Source organism: Manis javanica, chromosome 3 (assembly GCF_040802235.1).
Source record: "Manis javanica isolate MJ-LG chromosome 3, MJ_LKY, whole genome shotgun sequence".
NCBI lineage: Eukaryota > Metazoa > Chordata > Mammalia > Pholidota > Manidae > Manis > Manis javanica.
Window position 1 is genome coordinate 25668385 of NC_133158.1, and position 24204 is coordinate 25692588.

The 24204-nt window shown below is 42.5% G+C and overlaps 1 protein-coding gene across 1 annotated transcript in view; it reads left to right on the top strand.

Annotated features, from left to right (window-relative positions):
• ITPR1 (inositol 1,4,5-trisphosphate receptor type 1) overlaps positions 1-24204 on the top strand; it is a 296128-nt gene that overhangs the window by 19396 nt on the left and 252528 nt on the right. The window contains exons 3-4 of the mRNA XM_073230964.1: positions 1326-1433; positions 5292-5362. Coding sequence (XP_073087065.1) covers positions 1342-1433; positions 5292-5362 — 163 coding nt within the window. The 5' untranslated portion in view covers positions 1326-1341. The remainder of the gene's footprint in view (positions 1-1325; positions 1434-5291; positions 5363-24204) is intronic.

Consider the following 24204-nt stretch of genomic DNA (forward strand, 5'->3'; position numbering starts at 1 on the left):
CTAGGTTGTTGGGGAGGATAAATTAGTTTTTCGCTGCAGCTTTTCCCAAGCCACAAACTGAGGTTCTTTAACGTGTTTTTAGCACCTAGCACTTTCACTAAGGTAGGAGAAGGTTTGCTGCTGAGCGTTGCCGCATAATTCTTACAAACAAAAAACTCAGCACCCAGGACATGATTTCGGGAGAGAATGCTTTGCAGCACTGCTTTGCCTCCTATGGCTTTGTGGGTGAATGATTTCTGGCAGGTGAACGTGAGGAAAGAGATGGGAAAATGTGTTGAAGGGGGTCTGGGTTTGGAGGAGAGGTCTTGGGCAGACGTGGGTCACCATGTACATCTATATACATCGTAGGAGGAAGTGATGCGGACTTAGCATAGGTCCACACCAGCATGTTGTCTTCCTGCATAACTGAGCCTGCTTTTTAAATGTCAGTTTAGCTTTTTTATAATTGGCTCCCACTCCTCAACATTTATGGCCCTGATGAAAGCTGTTTCTATGAGTCATGTCAATATTGTTGTTGATATTTGTGTGTGTGCAAATGTAATGATTTCTGGGCTTCTCTCTACAGTTGTGTAGAGATTTCCTGGAACCGAAGAGCCTTTTCTAGGACTGCCCCTGACTGGTTATGTGTTTTCCTGACAAAGGTTCTTAACTAACCTGAGCCTTATTCTTAACTGCATGGGGGAGGGTTTGGACCAGGAGCTGAGATCCTTTTTTCCTGATTCTTGGTGAAGGTTGAGAGGGAAAGACGTTGAAATAGTATTTGGGCAAAATGCCCACAGTTGTTGAATTCTCAGAAGGCCCCTAGAGCCTTGTGGTGTTTGGTACTAAGTTTCCTTTTATTAATTTCATTTTGTTGCTGTGCTACCTCAGCCGAGGTACCCGCCAGACCTAAGTTTTATACCAGGTGTTTCCTTCTGACTGAACATTCCCTGGGGCAGATTGAATATGTTAAATGTTTTGTAAGTCAGACTTTCCAACTCCTTAATCACCGCAGAGTTCTTGGCGGACTTCCCTGCAGTCTTTCTGTTCTCCACTTACTATTGTGGGTTCTCCACTTGTAGAATCAGATCTGGGCGTGGTTTTGTGAAAAACAAGTGCTATTGTGGTTGGAATATCCCAAAATTAAATAATATATGGAAAAAAATGTTCTTGCATATGGCCTTGCTTGGCTCATTTAATTGCCTGCCTGTCACACTCTCATTTAAGTTTGACTTTTAAGTAGAGCACTTTGGAGCATTGTGCTAAGCCAGCTCTCAGTGACTTTTTTCCCCTCTGAGCATTTATTTCTTTCCTTCTAATAATGTTGTGTATTTTACTTTGTCTAGGATTTTCGAGAAGGACATGTCTGACAAAATGTCTAGTTTCCTGCATATTGGAGACATCTGTTCTCTGTACGCGGAAGGATCGACAAATGGATTTATTAGCACCTTGGGGTAAGAACATCCAATTTCTTGGGTGGCACGATTTGTTTTGATCATATAACATCAGCTTAAAAACTGATTTTTCTAGCATAAGAATGTTACCATCTTACTTGGCTCTTCCAGGGGCAGTTGGAATCACGAATACCAAATCCCATATTAGCTAAGTTTAACTTTTTACACAAAAGTACTGTTTTCCTGCCTTTTCTGGGAAAGTGAAGCTTCATTAGTTAGGACTCTGTTCATTCGGAATTTATTATAATTTCCTCTACCTTCATATATAAGGGGGAAAGTGCTAAGTGTGTGGGGTAAAATTTTAAGATATTTATGGATCCCAAAGAATTGCTTTGAAGCTTCCCAGAAGCTCTTACTTTCAAGTGCTGATTTGTTTGTCATATAAGCAAAGACCAGAACTTCTCAGGGCTTATCTGTCTTCTTTGATGCAGAACAGTTCCTGGTTTAAATTGCTGTGTGCATTCAAAAGCCACAAATTGCACAAAGTTCTGTAAATCTGATTTTTTGTTCTTCTCTGCTGTCTTCCATTTTACTCCAACTTTTAATGGTGTAAATATATTCCATAATATATTCATTTGATTATCTTCTCCCTTCTCCTATTCCTGATGTCTAGAGGAGGAAATGAGAAGTGAAACAGTCCCAAAGGCAGACAAGCAGAATGGAGAACCAAGATGGTTAGCTCTGAAATAGTCACAAATGGTCTATATTGTCTTGGTGTAGAAAGGAGACCCCGGGTGGCACTGTGACTTTGGCAAGAGCTGGTCCCATGTAATTGGGAAGGAAGGCCAACGGCTTCTCCAAGAACCTCATTCTTACAGCAACCAGAACCTTCCTTTTAATCAGTTGTTATTTAAAGTGTGCTTATTCTCTGGTCTTCGTGCAGAGATGAGTAATCCCACGCTCTCATTCAGGTTACTCTAGCCTCAAGGAGCAAGTTATTTCAGATACAGAATTACAACTGTTGGCCCTCACCATGTAAAATTTTCATTTCCAGAAGGCACCCAATAAAAAGAAGTCTTCCCCAGCTGCCCCATCGCTAAGTCCAGTGACTCTTCCTCAGTCCTTCATTCTTTAACCTCTCTACACGAACCGGCCCCCCTTCCCATTTTATCTCCTGTGCCTTTTGGCAAAGAGGCCTTCTGCTGCTTGTGCCTCTCTTCTTGGCTGATGCTTTCCTTTTTTCTCTCCCTCATGGTTGAACCTTGCATCCTCTTCTTATTTTTCAGTAGGAACCCCAACAATACTAAATAGCACTGGTAACCACATCTCTGAGGCCTGGGGGCATTTACAGCACTGTGTTAAGTGCTGTTCATACATCATCCCTTTAATCCACAAATAGCACTAACAGTGAGCAGTGTCCTTACTGCTGTTCATGGAGGCAAACTTCTGAGCATCAGAGAGCTCAAGTCACCTGCCCAAGGTGTCGCAGCGGCCGAGACACACAACCCCAAGGCCGGTGCTCCTAGCAGTTGCTCTTGGTGAGGCAGAATCTCCCTCCGCTTTCTTGACCGACCCTCTGTGGCTGAATTTGCTCACCACCCTCTTCACTGTCTGCCCACTCCTCACCTGGATGCTCTATAAAGCCTCAACCCCTCCTTGGCCCCATCTTTCATCTGTGGCCCCGATTTATTTTACTGGTGCCACTGTCCTTCTGGGCGTCCAGACTCACTGCCAGTCAGTAACCGGGCCCACCGTGCAGCCCCTGGTACCTTAGTGCCTCCTTCCAGAGCATCCCTTCTCAGATAGAATTCCTATGACATACAGATTCTTTGCTTCATAAGAATTTTCCTTAAGTATTATAAACAATTTAATGGTAATACCCCCAGCCCCTGCCCTTTTTCTTTCACATGAGGATGGCCCTTTTTAAAATTTGGGTATCCAGTACTTCCTTCAGATGAGTATTTTATTGCCTTGGTTCCCCACATTTATGTGAGGATAACGAGTATAAAAATGGATTTGGAAAATTCAGTTTGACCCTCTTTTTTCTCAATATTTTTAACATCGATGGAGCCCCTGTTGTGGGTGACAGTGAGCGACTGCCAGTTTTTCTGGAACTCAGCATCATCTGGAACCTGCTTCCATTTATGTTTGGCAGTGGTTACTTCCAAATGGCTATATTGACTCACAAACTTTAGAACACGAGTAGGACCTTGGAGAGCGTGTGTGTGTGCCCGCGCATGTGTGTGCTCTATATTGGTGATATGCTTCTGAATCATCTGCAGAACTTGGTAAAAATAAGGGTTCTTGAGTCCTCTCCCTGAAGACAGCCTTAGTAGACCTGGGGACCATGGGGACCTGGTATTGATACTTTTAGAAATAAAAAGTCGAATGAACATCTACCTACTTGAGAATCCTTGAGACCAACTCTTTGATATTACAGATGAAAAAGACAGACTTCAGGGACCATCACTCACAGGGGCTCATGGTGGGGATTTTATAGGTGCACATTCTACTCTTGAATTTTGTGTTAAAAACTCCTGCCATTGGCTACACAGCCCCTCTTGATGGAGAGAGGGCTTGTATCTTGGAGCCAAAGGAAGCAAACAGCTGGTGGGCTGCTCTGGACACTTTGATTTGCCCATTGGATAGCTACTGAGCACATTGCCAGGCTGGGCAGGAAAATGTACTAGTTCTGGGCATCTCTGGGCCACTCAGAGGGCAGCTGTCTGCACCCCTGGAGCATGCAGCCTGCTCACCATTTGTGCATCAGCCCAGTGAGGTTCAAAGGGTGGAAAGGAGAGGCAGAGAGTGCCTGGAGGAAAGGCTTAGGGGCTAGAGGGGCTTCACGGAGAGGATGGGGGCTCTGAGTCACGGCCTTGAAAGGCAGGACTTTTGAAGGCCAAAGGGATTTTGGAGGAAGAGGTGGAGTATTTAATGGTACCTTGCTTTCTGGATAAGAGGCAGCAGCGCAGACTAATGGAAGGGACCCTGGAAAACCCTACCGTATTAGCTGAGAGCAAGTTCTGTGGTCACTTGGAGAATGAGCCAATCCTACCAAAACTAGTTGCAGGAACTTGGACAACGCATTTAAACTTCCCAGAGCCTCAGTTTCTTCATCTGTTCAAAAAAATTTTTTTTTAATGTGGTTCTTCTGAGATAATTGTACAAGTTAGAATGGTCAGTTAGGATTTGAAAGACTGCATCTTACATAATTTTGGGCTGGTTACTTATTGGTGACTTTTTGCTTTCCCTACTGTTCACCTGTGAAGCTCCAGAACCCTTTCTGATTTCCACGCGTCTGTCCTTGTGGTCCCTTCCACCCACAAAGGCTCCCCTTGTCTTCATCCTCCCACCTCTGTTTCAACTCCCAGTAGTTCCCCTGTGATCCCTTCCACCAGCCGCTTCTTGGATGGCCTCAGGCACATTTTGGCTGTATTTTGTTCTACCTTCTGTTAAACCTTCTCTTTGTCAGTTTGCTTTTGTGGCTTCCGCCCTAGTCTTGGGCTCCCTAAGGGCAGGGGCCTGCCTCCTATGCAGGCTCACATCCCAGGGCCTAGCACAGTGCCTGCACAAAGTGGACCTCTCAGCTACCATTAATTGAATGCACTGAGCCCTTGCTGTGCCTCTCGACCACAGTTATTGCATGCTGTGCTCCAGTTCACCATGGATGTGGTTAAGGGAAAATAGCCTCAGAGAACAGTAGCTGTATGTGTGCTTTGTAGGAGCAGAACCCTGGGCTTTTGGATTAGATTTAGCTCCCGGCACAGGACTCCTCTAGGGAAGACAGGTCCCTGGCAGGAGAACATGGCAGTCTTAAGTTTTGCACAGGCACAGCCCTAGGTATTTGACTTTTATATAGTGTTTAGGTTTTCTTTGCTTAGGCTTGGCTTAATATAACATTAATTTTTGTCTTTGCAGCCTGGTTGATGATCGTTGTGTTGTACAGCCAGAAGCTGGGGACCTTAACAATCCACCCAAGAAATTCAGAGGTAAGTTGGTGACTTTGCCTCCCTTGAAAATTAATGAACCATGTTGCTGTGTGTGGGTTGTTATTATTCTTTTTTTTTGTAAATGAGCAATTGTGGGTTTATTTATTTATGTATATTTTTAAAAGTATAATTTCATTTCTGACCTTATGACCCCTTGAAAATACAGAAATAAGTTCAGTGTCAAGATTGGAATGGCTTTTATTAGGGGCTCAATTTGTGTATTGAGAACATGTTGGCAAGAGCTCATTCACTTTGAAGCCGTCCATTTGTGCAACCATGTGTCCAAACAAATAGGATTTAGAGATGTAGTCACAAGGGACATGTGCTATTTCAGCAGACTTCGCTGTGCCTTTGGGGGCTGTGATAGTCTTAGATAGCTCAGCCTGGGGTGAAAAGTTCTTGATGATTACACTAATTTTTTGAGTTAAAAGACATAGGTAGGACAGCCTTCCAACCAGGGGCTTCCTACCAGGATGTACCAGTGGTGGCTTTATTTTTAGGCCTCTTGCATTTGGCATTTTCTCAGAAGGAAGCTTCATTTATTCCAGGAGGTGTTTAAAATACAGTTGGTATCTTAAGATGATAAACATTTTGTTTTTGTTTTTTGTTGTTGGGATAAGTGGTTCTCAGCTCTAATTGCACAGAATTATCTGGGAGAGATCTTAAGAAGATGCTCAGGGCCCCACTCCAAGAGAACCAAGTGACTCTGGAAGTTGGGGTCAGGGTGGTGGCATTTTTAAGGTTTCTTGAGTGATTTTTATATACAGCTGGGGTTGAGAAATATAGGTCATTTGACCAGTGGTCTCAGTACCAAAGAGCTCAATCCTTGTCGCCATTTGTAGATGATATTATTTGAGTAATACATTCTTATTGTTAGGTGATTTAGAAACTTTTTTGGATAAAGGTTAAAGAAATTACAGTAAAACAGAAGGCAAGCTTTCAGATGGAGAGAAGCCGTTTGGAAGAGGCTTGGCAGTGAGCTGCATCCAGTTGACATAAGGCTGCCTGGGGACTTTTTTCCCTGGGGTCAGGGGACTGTTTAAGAAAAATTATTGACACAAGGCCTGTGTGATAGGAACCTGAGGCATCTATTACCTCCGCTGCCTTTTCTTCTCAATCCCTCTTCTATGTCTTTTGCCAAAACAGAACCCTGATTGCAGATTTGGTCCAATGGTCATAGTCCAGTCAGTCACTCATAGATTGAATTCCTTACTCTGAATTCTATAAGGTACTTCACTTTGTCTTTTCACAGGGCCAAGATCGATAGCCTCAGGGCCAGGCACTATGCTAAGGGCTCTGCGTATCTTGAGCTCATGGAGTTGTCTTCCTCCACCCTATAAGGGCCTCAAAGCCCTTGAAAGTGGGGGTTAAGGACCGTGTCTGGGGTCACACAGCTGCAGTGCTTGGAGCAGGAGCTGTCATTCACAGCTTTGGCTGCATAGAGAAATCACCTGGGACACTTTCAAAAATACTGATGTCTGAATTCCACCCCCAAGGATTCTCATATAACTGGGTATTGGTTTTTTTTTTTTTTAAAGTTCTCTAGATGGTTCTCCTATGCAGCTAGTGTAAACCACTGCTAACAGAGGCTGGGCTATGAACCACCAGCTTCATTATCACTTAGGGATGAGCTGGTCCCAGTGCAGCTTTTGCAGGTGGGACCAAGTAGAGAGATGTGAGTCAGGAGCTCATTGCTTTGGTCCAGTGTGAGCTTCTACCCCATTCTGCACACAGGTCCTGGGAGCCGGGAAAGGGACCTGGGGAAAATGTTAAGGCATGGAACAAAGTTAATCAGTGGCTACTCGGACACAGATTTAGAACATTTAAATAGGACCATAGCCAGGGGAAGTCAGGAGAGGTGTATGTTTTCTTGGCACTAGGTTGAAAGTGTCTGGTGCTTCGATGTGTATCCAGTGGCTGATTTTGAAAGGGCCATCTTGAGATAAACATGACAGTCTGAGAGAGGCCCTTTGGAAAGAACCTAACTCCGTTTATGGCCTGGTCTGGGTCTTCAGATAGTCACATGATGTGGGCTTGATGTGATGACTGACTTGCCCAAAAATTAAAAATAAAGGTTTCTAGGTTGTGAGGTGCTTTATACTTGTGGGAAAATCTGGCTGAAAACAAGCTTTGCTGCAGGCTTTGTGAATGTATGTCAGGACTGCCTACATGGCTCTTGCTGACCTGGAGGGACCTCGGCACACAGGTGAGGGGCCAGGCGGGTCTCCCTTTGAGAGCTGCTGCAGAGCGCCAGGAAGAGCTCTTGCACCTTGGAACCTGGGCAGTGAGGATTCAAACAATGTCCAAAGCAGCCCTTCCATTGAAATAAATGTCCTTTAAAACGAAGAAAAAGATTTTTCCTTTGGAGGGAATTAATTGCCTTTCTAAAAGCAAGTGTGTTTTGAAGTTAAAATCCTTGTGATGTTCAGCAGTTGTGCACAGGGCAGTTGGGCAATTTGGAGGCATTTCTAGTCCATTTCCTTGCCATGCCATTGCACTCTGGAGTTTAACAGGCATATGGAAAAGTGAGAGGCTGGCAGGCAGCCAGATGGGGTGATGGAGTCTATCTGAGCATCTGCAGAGCTCCATTCAGTCATTTGGGTTTGCTGTGCTCCCATTGTTTCCTTGCCAAGTTATTTCCTATACTGAAAACCATCATAACCTATTCTTAAGTAAATGGAAACCAAAGGCCTGTTTATGTTATACTCCCCTGTGGCTTCTGATTTGGGGTTTTTAATTTTGTGAGATCCTCTTGAAATATACCACCCTAGTGGTTACTGATGTAGACCTTAGGATGGGGCTTCCTGGGCTCAAATCCTCATTTGCTGTTTCTTAGCTGTGCGACCCTGGACAAATTGTTTAACATCCATGAGCCTTGGTTTTCTCATCTGTGAAATGAGAGATGATCATACTCCCTACTTCCTAAGGTTATTTGAAGAGTAAATGTGTGTGTTGAATTTAGTACTGAGGCTGCGAGATCCTGAGGTAAGGGCTCAGTGAGCCTTAATTATTCATAGCTTGTCATTCCTAGTACTTAGTAGAGAGCCTGGTACTCAGAAATGGTGGCAGAGGGAAAGGAACTCTATGTGAGTCCCTTAATGATGAGAGAATAATTATATATTGTTTCACTTTCTGTCTGTAAAGCTTTTGTGGGTGGGGATATGCACACAGACCCCATGGGCCTAGATTTGAGGCCCAGTGCTCCTGAATACAGGTTGATTGACCTTGAAAGATTAATTTTTCTGAGCTGCTTTTCTCACTTATAAAATGGGGGAAAGGAATTCCTTCCTTATGAAGATAATAGGAATGAAGATAAATTGGGTAAAGTCCCCAGTAGAGTACTTGGTACAAGAGACTAGCCCAGTGACTCGTAGCTGTTATTTTTCATAGTAGATGCAGAAGAATTAAACTATTGAACACACTTGCTTCTTTCTGATGGGTGAAAGTACATTTCCAAGTGGATTGCTTTTTTGGTAATTCCCTTGAATCTGTCTCCTGTCCCTAACTTTCTCTGTAGGAAGAAAAGATTGTGTTGCCTATAAGCCAAGTCTTTGTCATTACCGCGTGAATTTTGTACAATGTTCCTGTTCTCCAGGTGATGAGAAGGGCTAAGATGTAGAATAATTCTTTTACTTCAGTCCTTTTGTTAATGTTGGTAGCATTTTAAAGCACCAGTGTCCATGGAAGGTAAGACAGAATCTCTTCTCTCCCTGATTTCTGTTGACTTTGCTCACAATTGAAAGAATGTGGAAGGCAAACATCAGGTTGAAACCAGGAATAAAAACATTGTGGTTAGGGAATTCCTTGTTCTATATTATATTTCCTTCTTCCATTCCCTCCCACCCATCCCTTCCCCCTACTACATATAATGGCATCTTCTATGAAGAAAAGACGGAAACTAACCACCAGTCTTACTATGATCCAAGATCTCAGCTGTTTCTAATGTAACCTCTGGTGTTGCTGGAGAAACACAGACTGCGGCTTTCGGGAAATAAGAGGCGTTGGTATTGATCATGCCATCTGTTGTCTTACCTCCTTTTTCTGATTGGGGCAACAGTCAAGTACTTGTCCCCCAAACTTGATCATCTCTCTTCAGTTCAAGAGACCAGCTTGGGCCCCTAATTCCTGATCTTGGACAGTTGATACCATATCAACGTCATCACGGTGGGAGAGGTCTTTAACTTTGCAGGAACTCCTTAAGTTCAGAAGAACAGGAGTTTGAAAGGAAACTCAGTTTAAGATGGGGAGAGATTTGGGCAAGGAAAGGTGAGGAGCAAGGAAGTCATTCAGGGATCTGGGAAAGGGGCCAGAGGTCAGGCTGAGTGTGGCTCTTCCAGCTGAGTGTCTTCCTTGTCCCCTGTGTCTCCTGCTTCCCCCAGCCAAGGTGGTTTCCAGCTCGGTGTTCCATCAGCTCTCATGTATGATGAAAATCAGTGTTCAGCTCATCAGGCACGGAGGCCCTCCTGTGTACCAGTTGTTGGCCTTGGTGACGAGGGGGGCAAAAGGAGTGAAACCCAGTCCCCCGTTGCTTTCAAGAGTCTGTCTGTCTGACTTTCTTTTCCTGCCTTCATGGTTTCATGGAGAAACAGACCCACGTTTTAAATAACAGCAGCCAACACAGAGCACTGTCTTTGTTCAGAGCACCTACCATGGATTCTCTTTCAATCCATACAACCTCCCTATGAGGAATATTTCCTGAGGTTCCCATTTTGCAGATGAGGAAATGGAGGCTTTAAGGACTTGAGTTACTTGCAGCACTCAGTTATTTGTCACTTCTTAGAATGATTATCATTCGTTCCACAAATATTTATTAGACGCCTCCTATGTGCCAGCCATTAATACTTCAGGGAGGAAAGGGACATGCTCAAGGACGGCAATGCCAGGACACAGTTAAACTCTTTAAGGAACATGTTTAATGTGTTATCCACACGACAGCTGTTTATATGCAAGTTGAAGCAAAGCAGGTGAAGGACCTTCTTATAAAGTGTAAGAAGTGCCGCGCTGGTCTGGTGGATTGTGATGCATTTCACGTGCATCCTTCCCTTTAGCTCTGCAACACCCCAGCCCAGGCAGGATCTGTTTGATGCTCGATGCCGTTTGGCTGATAAGGGTTGAGCACATGGCCTGCTGCATGCCTTGTGAGTGTTAGAGTCAGGCCAGGATCCTCTTCTGAAGGCCCCGGCCCAGGGCTTTTCCCCTTTTGTGCCCCAGGGATCCTTTTCCACATAATGCTCAGGGGTCCATCAAGCCGTGGCCCCTGTCACCTCATCTCTAAATGAGAACAGGCCAAGTTATTACTTTTCTGCTCTCTGCCAAAGCTCTTTCCTAGCTTTAATTTAGGACCTTTTAAATAAGAAAGAAAGTCAAGAGGGAAGATGGAAGCCTGGGACCCTTTTGACTTAATGCATTTGTAACTCTCACCAGGACAAGCTGTGGGGTAGGCAGTGTGTTCCCTACAACATGATTTGAGTCCTGTTGGTAATGTGAATGAGGGCCTGGTCTGCGGCGGTAGAACCATGTCTGTGCACACCTCCGTGTCGGCTGACAACTCCTGGCTGCTCAGCATGTGTCCTGCTTACAACAATGACAGTGGAATTGTGGTCTCAGGAGGATACTGGGAGGACAGGTATCACTTGGCTGTGACAAGCCATGCTTGGACCTAAAGCATGGCCATGAGTTTGAGGATCAGGCCTACTATTTTTTCCTGGGCTCGTCTTTTCTCAGTTCCAGAGTGCTTGCACAATGTCAGCCCACCTGTTGGGGGGTGTGGATTCACTTAGGATGACTTGGTTGAGAGAGAGCAACAAGGATTTCACATCTCATGCAAGCTCTTTGTGAATGGGCCTTGAACCTTCCAGGAGCTTTGAAAGGAGTCTCAAAGAAGAAGGGGATTTTTCTTGATCAGTGTTAAGTATTTGAGTACCAGCCACCTACTTCTCTAATGATAGCTTTGCCTGCCTTTGGGTTGAGATAGGGAATGGTTCTTCGCAGATGCAGGAAAACAGCCAAGCCTGGAGTAAAGAGCACCATCTGGTATGAGAGCTAGGATCCAGCCCAGTGTGTGCCACCAACTGCTGTGATACTCTGGGGCAGTCATTTCATCTCTATGTGCCTCAGTTTCCCCATCTGTTAAATGTAGTTCAGGTGAAGTGAATTCCAAGATCCCTTCCAGCTTGGAACATTGTGATCCATGTCAGAAATAGACCAATTAACATTTCATAAGAAAGCATTGATGGTTAGGAGCCCAGAAGTAGGTTTTTATTTCTTTGGGAACAGGTCTTTGTCAAGATAAGATGCATGGATGGGAAAACAGCCAAGCCTTGCTTTGAGGCCAGATGGGGACACAGCCAGGTTCTTGGGTCATGCAGGTCATTGGGATCAGGGTGGCCATAATGACCTCACTGACCTCACTTGCTTTCAAACTACCCTCCTTAGTGACAGGTTGTCTTCAAGCGACAGGTTGTCGCTAAGCAACATTAATTCCCCCCCTTTTTTTTTTACAAGGCATTGAAGGAAGGAACCCATATCTTATTTAGCTTTAAATACCCACATGCAAAGGGGAGGGCCTAATTTAAGATTTGTTTGTTATTTTTATTCTAATCCATTAAGGGGCTTTTACAGTGAGGATACAGGACTTCATTTTTGCCTGTCTTGTTAAATAAGGCACAAACATCAGTCTATTTAAGGTGCCTGTCAAGTGTACGCCTCAAGGCATATTGAAAGTTTTCTGCGCTGGCAGTGGCTTTTGTAGGAAAGTCTCTTGCAACTTGTTCTGTATTCAAAAAATCAATTCAAATTTAATAAAAAGATTAGTAGGTTTTTTACAATCTTCATTTCAGATTTACCAGCTTATCTCAATCTTGCACCAACAGACTCCCTTTAAAGGGCACAGCACTGTAATTTAAATCAATTTCCTGGGCAACGTCGGATGCTCGCAGTGTGTTACACAGTCACCTGGCTGATGCCTGCTGCTTGATTATGCTGGAGTCCCACACGCACTGCTGCGTGTCCCTCGCTGGATCTCCGCCTACTTGCTCAAAGCTGTGAGATGCATGTCTGAAGGCTCCAGGCGTCCTGCACAGGAGCAGCAGGGAGGCTATGCTAAGTCTGATGCCCTGGATAGCTGCCCTTTCAGATGGATACCTGAGTCACCCCTGAAAAGTAGGGCCCAGGCCCCTGTTTAACATTCATTTGCTAATGGAGAACACGTTTCAGCTCTATATGCATAAAATGCTTTCAGTGCAACGAATGCGTTTACCTTGTCGTCTAATTGAATCACAATCTTGCTGTTGTGACTTCCTCCATTGAGGGCAGAATTGGTTTGGACAGTGGGCAAGTGTAGTCGGGTCATGTTGTCATACTGTGACGTGCTTCTCCTGAAAGCAGAACATAACAGTTGATTAAGGACCTTTTCTTGGGCAAAGGCTTTTATAATCCTGTCTGCAGAGTATTGACGAAGATGTGTGGTGAATTACTTGGGCTTACAATAATTCTTCCCCTTCTTTTTTTGGCAGACAAGGAAGTTAGATTGAGGAAATCTCCTGGGGCTGAGCAATTCTGTGTCATGATCTGGATTAATTTAATCTATTTAATTTGCAGTTTTCTTTATATACATTTGTTTAACCCTCATAACAACCCCAGAAAGCAGCTATGGTCCTTTTAAAGATGACAAGACTGACGTGCAAGATTTTGAGCGTTTGGTCCAACACTGCAAGCTAAGCATGGCAGAGTCAGGATTTGAACCCTGATGGTTTGACATCAGAAACCTTCCTCTTAATACTGACTTTGAACTGCCCAGAAGTATTCCTTTTAATTGGTTTCCTCTTCCACTACCCCAAATTATGTCATTCTGAGATGCACTGACATAGGGTCAGATGTCTCTGCACTAGCCATAAATGCCAACTGCCTACTTAACCTTGAGTATAGTCTTTATCACAGCTGTCTCCTATTTTTGTCTCCCCAGCTAGATTTTCGAGCACCTGGAGGGACCATATCTTATTTTGTACTCCTGGTTCAGTGCCTGGCATAATGGTGGTCCTTAGATAAAAGCCAGGTGAAAAGGAATTAGCATTTTTTCTAGAATGGTTTTCACTTTTCCCAGTTCTAGTAGTGTCTACTGATGACATTTTAGATCAACTGATGACTGAATTAAAAAAAATTTTTTTTTACAGATTCCTTATGCTCTCCTATAATTTCTCTCGAAAGTACCTGAGTCTGGCACTTCTGAAAAGATGTCTTGTATTTGTTTCTCCCTGGAAAGTAGACTGGCCTCACCCTCTGAAGCTGTTTTCTCCTTGACCTCCAGTGTTTGGTCTTTTTTCTCTCTTTTTTCCCCAAAGCTTTGAGATTCCTTGGCTTCATTCAATACATGATGATGAAAATAATTAAGTACCATCCTCCTTTGTAGGGTTATGGCATGCCTTTGCTCTTGACCGTGGGAGCATCTGTGTGGTACAGGTGGTGGTGTTATCCCCATTTTAAAGTTGAGCTCCCTGAATCCCGAGAGGATCAGTAAACAACTTGGATCCGGGATGTGCACCCACACAAAGTCTGTACTCAGGCATTTAAGTAAACTAATAAACTTCTGCTCAGGAAACATCTGGGGCCTCTTATCACACCTTGGGCTCCACATGTAAGAGGCATATTGCTCAGTGGGAATAAAGCTAAAGGAGGTTTACTAGAGGTTAGGTCTCAAAATGATTGCATTCGTGGTGAGGGATGAGTAGTTGACAGAATTTGAGACATCTTAGAGTAGCTGGAGCAACATTTCTCAACTCAGTTGCTGCAGTGGCCTCCTTTGCAGTTTCTGCTTTTCCCCCTTTGCATCCTTTATGCCTGAGTGTGGGTCCCCCTCCAAACTACCGTTCACTGTGGCCAGAGTGCACAATTGGTGCAAATCTGGTATCACTTGGCTGCTTGAAGTCCCTGGTGGTTCCCCCAGTGTGCTTTGGACAGAGGACATGCTTTCAGGATTTGCAGGCCCTGTGTGAGTCACCCTGCTTACCTCTCAGCCTCATCTGAGGTCCTCATGCCATGTTCTGTGCTCCAGCAGATTGACTGATTTCCCGCTGGCAGTTGGTGTGGTCATTCTGTGCTCTGGACCTTTGCATGCCCTTTTCCTTCTCTCTGAAATGACCTCCCCATCTCTATCTTTCCTCCCAGGTCCCTTGTCTTTTTAATGCACACTCATCCTGTAAAGCCTCAGGGTCTCCCACTGGAGCAGCTGTGTTGACCCCTGTGTGCAGACAAGCTGTCTTTCCTTTGCAAAAACTCTGAAGCCAAATGGCTTGGCTTTGACCCTCAGCTCTGCTGATTGCTGATCATGTCACCTTGGGCACGTCATTCAGCCTCTCAGTGCTTCCGTTTCCTCATCTTGAAAACAGGGAGATTATTATATGCACCTCACAGCATTTTTGTGAGGTGCATATAAAGGATCAGAGGAGCCAATTTACTTGGCCAATTAAGTGCCACAAAACTGTTTGCTATTATTGCTGCTCCATGACGTCATTATTACCCCACTCCAGTTACCTATCGGGTCAGAAATCATGCCTGATTTCCCTGAAGCTTTGCACAGGCCCTGGCCTATAGCAGCTCTTAGATATTTCTAGAGTGAATGAAAGGAGATCTCTAAGGCATTTCGTCTGAAACATGAATGTGCACAGGACCCATCAGGGATCTTGTGAAAAATGCAGATTGTAATTTGGTAGGTCTGGGCTAAGGCCTGAGATTCTGCATAGCTGATAAGCTGCTGTGCCCATGTGAGGCTCTGAGGAAAAAAGGTGACAGTCTTCTCTTGTTTTAAGGCTGTCATATGGAAGATGTATGTTTTGAGCCCAGGACAATAGAGAACTAGTGCCAGTGGATAAAAGTGACCAGAGGCAGAGTTTTAGATTTCAGCAACTTGTGTCCGACTAAGTGGTGAGCTAGTGCTCAGGGAAAAGGCCTGCTTCCAAATACTAAGTTTTCCCTCACTCAGAGGGGGGTACTAACCAATGTCAGGGGGTTTGGAGAGGGAAAGGGCTCTGGGACAGAGGTTAGGTGGCTAATCCCATTTGACTGTTAAGCGTCTGTGCTTTCCCACCAAAGGATCCAGCTGTTTCTCTTGGTTTTGCTTCCTGTGGAAGCCCTACCGTGGAGGGCGCCAGGTCACCAAACAGCTGTGGAGAAAACAGATACACTCTGCAGACAAGAAGCTCTCAGGAATCCAAATGTGTTCAGTCCCATTGGGGGAGAACATTGCCAAGTAGTAGACAGATGGATTTACTGGCTATTTGAGAAGCTCAACCAATAGAAAAAACAAGACCCTTTCTGAGTCAAGGTCCTGCTGCATCTGGTTTTTATGAGTCGGTGATACAGCAGGGGGAGGCTGGGGAACAGAGCAGTTAGGAGGGTTGGCACAGAAGTGAGACATGGGGTCAAGTCCCTGTCCCACCTCTTATTGGCTGTGTGACCTTGGGCAAATTGCTTAACCTCTCTGCACCTTCAGTTCTCCACCTGCTAACTATGGTTAATGATGGGTTGTTTGAGGATGTGGTGGTGCACATGTATAGACAGCACAATTAGCAACATGCCTAGTACAGCCTAAGCTCTCAAGAAATAGTAGCTGAGTAGTTATTTCGACTAAATTTGTAATTAGCAACTTTCAGCACATCTCTTAGGAAGATCAAGCATGGCTCTTGCCATCTCGTAAAGCACTGATATGTCTGTTTTAAAATTTCAGTACATGGAGTACCCAAAGGTGTCTGTAGCTAGAAATGCTTTAAGCTTTCTGAATTTCTTGGATTTTCTTGAGTGTTCCTTTTAATCAAGAGGGAGCTCTAGAGCTTGTGACTTTGAAGAGAAGCCACCAGGCCTTTTTCTACTTGCACATGCCTTGATCAGATCCTCAGTTACAGTTGGAGCATTTGCTTGAGATGGTAATCCTGACTCCTGTATAGAATTACAAGCCTCACTGAGAGAGGAAGTCGTGTTTATCTTAACCCAAGCAGCAGGCATTCCAACCGCTCTTGACAGACAGGAGAAAGATATTGCCAATCTGCTGCTTTCCTGACAGCTTCTCCTGCCCTCCCACTGTGCTTTTTGTAAGTTCAGAGGGGCTCCTGCCAGTCAGCCTGCAGAACAACATTCTCTACCTTGCTATGGGGAGAGTGGAACTTGCAGAAGGTATGTCCAGTGGCTTACCTCCTTGGTAGGATGGCCCAAGGTGGAGGCACCTCCCCAAGGCAGGAGGCCAGCATAGCTCCTGTAAAGGCAAAACCTGTTCTGTGTCCATTGGCCCTGGTCTGGGGAGAGTGTGTGCAGGTGTGGGGAGATGAATAAGTCCCTTCATCAGACTGTCTTTTTCCCTTTACAAAGCAGTAACTAGAGGTGAGTGCAGAAAAACTCCAGTTTGAGCAGTTGCAATAATTGAGAAAGTAAGTTGGGCAATTATTCCTCTTTTTGAGATGGAAAAGTTCCTTTTTTCATCTGGTATTTTTCCGGGTATATTTGAGTTCCAATTTGGGTGCTTCTGAAATGTCTGGATGTTTTGTGCTGCTAAAATTACTTGTGTCTAAAAATGTTATCAGCAATGACACTTCTCTATAAGCTCACTTGGACTTACACTGGCAAATTTCTGTGACTGAGGCCCTCCTCTTCCTCTATCACCGTTCCCAGAAACACAGCATTTCAGGTAAAGGTAGAAAATAGAATAATCGAGCCTAGGTTTAGCCATCAAGTGGAGGCCTAACTCTTGAGAACTTTGCTTCAGTTTTGTCAGCAAAGAATCCTGGGGTTTTGTAACCATAGTTTCAGTGAAAAATTTGACCTTAGCTACAATAACATACAGTTAGAAAGAACTAGCTAATCGGTTTTCTAAAATTAGTGTTCTCTAGTACATAAACCAGTAGGAACAGAGTATTTAATTAAATATTATACAAGGATATAAAAGCCCAAGGGAATGTAGTCCCTTGATCTGGGCAGGGGGAGGGAGGAAACCCATAATCTACCTTTATTGGTCTCTTAAGCTAGGAGAACTTTTCTTTGTTTCTTTGGGGTTTTTTTTTTTATGTTAGCATTGACTTTATTTTCAGATCTCTCAGGAATGAATATATAAAGCTTGTTGAGAGAGCAAAGTAGAACATTCAACATTACTGCCAGTTGTCCCCTACCAGGTACAGACGGACAAGGCAAGATGTGAACATGCTGTGGGGCTTGGGTTCTGACAAGGACCCTTGGTTGATCTTGTAGCCTGCTTGATGAGGGGAGGCTTTTGAAAATGGTCTGAAATCTGAGCATGTTTGAGCAACTAGGTTCTAGATTCTTGTTCCTTCACATGCTTACTGTGCAGTTAAGGGTCCAAACCTCCTAGCTGGCCCCAGCTCCCGGTTCTGAGCACAGGTTTGTTTGCCTTCCCTCGACCTCATAGTCCCTTAGTCACTGAGGACTGATTTAGCCCCAAGTAATGATCTGCATGCAGATTATGTAAAATTTGGCATCTCTTGTCACTTACCTGCTAAGAATCCCCTGAAATAGCTTGTCTGTTTGGGGATGGCTGAAAATGTCACTGATACTGTGTTAGCCCAGAAAGCTGTGGAACCATTTCGGGGTGAAGTAAGTTTCAGGTTTTATGGTTTCAAGACCATAGTCAAGTCCTTAGTTTACATTTTTGTCTAATTTTTCCATCACCTGCCATAAATGCTGCAGAGGTGCAGGTGAACTCAGCTGTTTGCTGGCATTATTGCTGATGGAAAACATTGCTCAGGCTTTTCTGGAACTTTCGTTGTTGTAGTTCCTTGTCAATTACATGTTGATAAATATTCTCCATTGCATTTTAATGATTTCAGCTTTTTTTCTTTCACCTTAGAACAATTCTTTAATAGAGTTTGGAGGGTGAGGTATATTTAAGGATTCCAACTCTGGCCATTTGGCTTTTTCACCATTTTGTATGTGTCTGCATTGGCATCTTCACTATTGCAATGGAAAATATGTGTCCTTGGCGAGACTTAGAAACATAGTCAGTCCTAAAGGTCATTGGATTTTGCAAGGATTTTGCAAGCTTCAGACTATTTATAAGGTCCTACCTGAATGAATAGAAATGGTCCCTGCCTTTAAGGAATTTGCAATCTTAGGAGAGATGAGTGAGAACTACTTTGAGGATTATTCTTGCCAAATGTTGAATCCTAGAGTGTTGTTCCCCAATGTTCATTGTTTCTGTCTATTCCATCAGGTCACTGCCCAATTATTTTGAACTTCATCTTAATAATAGCTTAAGAAAAAATGCAGTTAGTTTGCTGGGAAAGTGACAGCATAACTTTTAAAGTACTGTGGTTGACCTGGCTTTCATTACCCATATGCACTCAGGCCCTTGCATTCATATGGATAATAGAGTTGATGATAACTTACCAAATATAATTGACAAGATTGGATGTGTCAGACTGATTGGTGGAATGATAACTAGTCAGGACCCTTGATTCTGGGCGATAGCCAACTTGAACTACAACAAAAAGGAGATTTTGTTGGCTCAAAGAGTCGTGGCTGAACAACTGAATTGCACGAAGGATGGATGTAGCGTGGGATCAGGACCAGACCCATTGGACACGAGCAGCTAGGTCTCTTCTTCCTGCACATCTCTTTCTTTTTCTTCCTGCACATCTGCTTCTTGGTACTCTTATCCTGTTCTAATGTAGTTTTGGTGTCAAGGTTATACTACACTCTTAAAATGAGTTGTGAGGTGTTCCCTATTTTCTGTTCTCTGAGAGAGTTTCTGTAGTATTGGAGTTATTCCTTGTCTGTCAGATGAGTAAAATAGTCTCAGCCGTATGTTTTCTTTATGGTAAGATTAACTACTGATTCAATTTCCTTATGTCTTTAAAAAGGTATTTCTTCTTTGGTCAGTTTTGTAAGTTGTATTTGCTAGAAATTTAGCCGTCTACTTTTTCAAACCTCTTAATATCTTGTGAATCCCTGGAGTGTCTGGTTTGGTTCCTGTGGTAGGCTTAAGAATGCCTCCTCCCTGCCATGATGTCCGTTTGTAATCCCCAGAACATGTGACTATATTACCTTATTTGGTAAGAGGAACTTCACAGATGTGATGAAGTTAGGGATCTTGAGATGGGAAGATTATCCTTTATTTCTAGGTGTGTCTGATGTAATCACAAGGGTCCTTACCGGAGGGAAGCAGAAGGATTAGAGGTAGTGTAGTGGAAGATGCAAAGCAACCAGTGGCAGTGATGTGGATATGAGCAAAGGAGGATAGGAAGCTGAAAAGACAAGGTGATGGATTCTCTCCTGAAGCCGTAGGAGATAGATTTGTGTTGCTTTGAGTGACTTAAGTTTTTGGTAATAACAGCATCAACAGGATTATAATAATAATCCAATATTATTTATTTGTGCATTCTCTTTTCTGGATGAGTATTATTAACACATACTTCTCTGTCTTACTAGTCTTCAAAGAAACAAGTTGTGGCTTCATTGATTTTGTTGTAGATTGGTTTTGAAGTTAGTTAATTTCTGCCCTTAATTATTTTCTTCCTTCAGCCTTCTTTGGAATTGTTCTGCTTTTCATTTACTCTCTTAGTTAATCAACTCCAAATTGAGTCATATGTTGGTTGGATAATATGCTGTATCATATCAGTCCTTTTTTTAAAACTGGACGGGCTTTCTAAGGCTTAGCATGTGACCAATTTTTATACATATTCCATTGTGCTTGAAAGAATATGCGTTTCCCATTCTGGGGTGCAATATCCTGTATATGAATTCATTAGTGGGTTTTGTTTTTTGTCTGCTTGATCTATCAATTGTTGAAAGACATTTGTTAACATTTCCCACTATTTTTTGGAGTTGTGAAACTGTTCTATATCCTGATTATGGTGGTGGTTATACAATATATGTGTTAAAACTCAGAACTCTATACTAAAGCAAAAGGTGAATTTGACAGCATGTAAACATTTTAAAGAGGTTTAAAAATTTCCTGTGACAGTGGATTTGCCATTTTGCCTTGTAGTTCCTTAAGGTTTTTTTTTTCCCTGGTTTTTAGCTTACTGAAGTTATGTTAGTAAAAGCTAACACTTGTAAAATTGTTTAATACTGGTGAAAACTTTGTGGCGAACTAAACATATTATCATTATGTAGGGAACATTTTATCTGTTTCATGTCTTGAAATGTTTTGTCTGTTACTAATATACTCATATCAGAATTGTTTTAGTATTTACTTTCACTCTTATCTGTCATATTTTAGAGATGTCACATGTAAACTACATATAACCAGACTTTTAAAATGATTCTGATCATCTTTGTCTATTTTTGCCTATTAATTGGAATGTTAAATCCATATACATTTGTTGTGATTACTGATGATTCTGGTTTACAATCTTAGTTTGTATTTTTCTTTTTTACCTCAAAAACTTCTTTTGTATTTTTTTCCTTTCTAAGTTTCAGGTTTGAAGGTTTTTGCTATTATTTGCCATTCCATTTCTTCCTTATCCTAGCTTAAGGACTATACATGTTCATTATAGCAGTTACCCAATATGTTTTAACATGCGTATTTAATTAAGCCTCATGTTAATAACTGTCTTTAATAACTGTCTTTATTTTCTGTTACAACACAATGAACTTAGAGCATTTTAATTCCTGTCACTCTCAGTATATGCTCTTGTTTGTAACATTAATACTTAATATTTTTACTTAAACTTGATTAGGTATCATTTTATTTTCTGTTACCATTTTTCCCTCCTGACTTAAATATTAGCAAGTATTTGCCAGACCCGAATAATTGTTTTTCTGACTCAAGAACATCCTATAGAATTTAGAGGGTCTGTTAATGCTAAATTCTCTTTTTTTGTTTGCAAATACTTATTTTGTTTGTCTGAAAATTTCACTTTTGTTATTAAGTGGTAATTTTGCTTGGTATAGAATTGTAGGTAGATGGCTACTTTCAGCATCACCATTTTTGGAGGTTCCATTTTTTTTTCTGTTAAAAGTAATTAACAGACTATTTTTCTGTCTGGTTGACTTTATGATCTTTTCTCTTGCCTTTGATTATCTGCAGCTTTTCCTTATGTGAGTCTAGGTGTTGGTTTGTTTCATTCATTCTGAACAATACGTGTTAGATTCCTAATTTGAGATAGTTTTTTTGCTAACAGTCATGGAAAGTTCTGAGCCATTATCTATTGAAATACTCCCTTTCCCAGTGTGTCTCTTATCTTCTGGAACTTAGGTTTGACTTTGTTTCCTAACCTCTTCATCTTTCCCATGTTAGCTCTCTAGGCTGCACTCTTGATAATTACTTCTAACCTATCTTTGTTTACTAATTCTGTTCTATCTAATCAGCTCTTAATTCTTTGAGAGTTTCAGTTAAATTTTTCATTTCTACAAGTTGGCTTTGTGTGTTCTCAAAATGTTGGGTCAGTCTCCTTCCTCCGTATTTTCAAGCTTCTGTTTTATTTCCTGTTACATAAAAACCAGAGTTTTAAAAAATATTGTATTTCCTAGTAGATGAAATCCCTGCCAGTCTTACTCTTTTTTCCGTAGTGGCTGGTTCTAAAAGTGGCTGTAGGTTTTGTAATTTTGACGACCAACATCTGTTTCTTAGAATTTTTCATCTGTGGGAGTTCTTTAAGGCCTGAGCTGAAACTGTTTCTTTTTGCCAATTGCCTGAGGTACCACAACCCAGAACTACTGTAAATCAAATTCTCTGCCTCAAGTTTTCATTACATTTGTTCTGTTTTCTGCTTAAAGTCTAAGGATTTCCCACATAGTGTGAATATGGGTTGCAAACCAGTATGAGGGTCCCCTTGTGGTCGTGAATTATTAGGAGATTTCTCTCTATACCCAATGCCAAAGTTAAGATAGACAAGTGGCTTTGCCCTCCTATTTTTCAGGATGGGTTTGTTTGTTATTCACCATTGCTTTGAAGGTGTATCTCTTGGGGGTCCAAGCTTTATGTAAAGATCTCCTAGAAGACTTTTGACTTGGAGGAGGCTCTCAAAGTTCTATCTCCTGTACCCAGCATAGGTATAAAAATCGAGGCTTAACGTCACCAGGGTTTCCATATAAGGACAGGGTGCTTGCTGGCTTTAGGACTGATTCCCTACTAGCTAACAACTTGAGTAGGTGGTTTAAAAAAATGTCCTAATAATTTCATCTAGCCTTTGTTGTGTTTTAATTGAGGGTCTCATTCAGGGTATCTAGTCTTTGATATTGAAAGAAATAGGAGTGCACACCTGCTACTTTTTGGTTCACTTCAAGCTGTCATGGTCTGTGTGATGGGAAACATGGCTGTCAGTAGCTTCTGAAATTTATGACTTTGCAGCTTTAACCATAGAAGAGAGACTTAGCTCTGTTTTAATATTCAAAAATTCTACAAAGAGGACTGGGATTAAGTTCAGATCAGATTTCTTCTTTTGTATCAACAACTTAGGCTGGAGAGCTAGGGCTACCTTTGTTTTCTTGGAAGTGCCCGAGAAAACTCTTTGGGCCAATATTTGCTCCTAAAATTGGATGTGCTGGACATATAATCCAGATGTCTACTGTGGTGGTAATCAGGCATTAAGGGATGATATTTGATTTGGTTAGAAATGATTTTGACTGTGAATAAGAGAAAAATCCACCTAACAGTGGCTTAAAACAAAAGACATTTATTTTTACTTAATTAGAAATCCAGAGATAAGCCAGAAGGTATAGTGAAAGACTCCAGTGTCTTATCTTTGAGCGCCACCTCCCCAGGGTGGACTTTTATGAACTTTTCTTTTTATGGTCTTTTCACCTCATGGTTGCAGAATGGCTGTTGTGGCACCAGGGTGGAGGCAACACAGTGAGCTTTGCTGTCATTCCTGTCCCTTTTATTAGGCAACTGAAGATTATCTTCATGCTCCTCAGCAGTCTTCATTTACTTCATGGGTCAATATTAGCTTCCATATTTAATAGGAGTGGCAAGGAATTTGGGGGAAGGTGATGCTCTGTCTTCTTAAGCCTCTGTATTAGGAAGCATTCAGGGAGAGAGGTGTTGGAAGTGCCTTGGGTGAACACTAGGATATCCATATGGTGGTATATGGAGTGTGCAGAAGAGGTCTCTGCATGATTTCGTTTCCATCTAATTTCTAGTGTTTTGCGATTATAGAATACTGGCTTATCAACGGCAAATAACATAAAGAACCTATGCATACCTTTTTTCCCAGGCAAAGTTAGCCATGGAAATGCATCTGACATGGATGCAGGTGACCGTACGTGTTCACCAGATGCCAGTGCCCACCATTAATAGTGTGGCTGTTAGTGAAGGCAGATACTTCATGAGTGAGAGCTACTTGGTTTGTGCAATGGGCTTGCTTGTGAGAAGTATGCCCCACGTGAATCATCTCTGCTTTCAGTTTGTAATTCTTAGTTTGGCTAGATAAGGGAGGCTAGGTGAACAAAAGCATTTCCTGCACACGACTGCATTTCCGTTACATGATCTGAGAGACATCCATCTCAGTCATTTTGGAACAACACTGCCAGTTGGCAAAGGGAAACGGGTAGTCCTGGACCTTATCTTCATCTGTCATCCCTCTCACGTGATGGTGATGTCGGAGGGCCCTTCTGTGAGCTTGCCTGTAGGTCTGCTTTCCTTGGAACAGTGGCTTAAGAACCAAAAACTCACTTGTGGTATCCAAGACAGTTTGGTTAATAACTTGTTATCCTCAAAAAGCTGAAGCTTGAGAAGAAAAGCCCTAAAATAAATTAGATGATTTATTTTGAATTCATATTTTTTTTCCCTTTTCATCTGAAGGAAGAAGTAATTTTTCCTAGAAAGTGGTAGGATAATCTTTCTTTTCCTATTTCTAGGACTTGTGTATGGAAGCTGCATATGGTATAGTAAAGAATCTGGC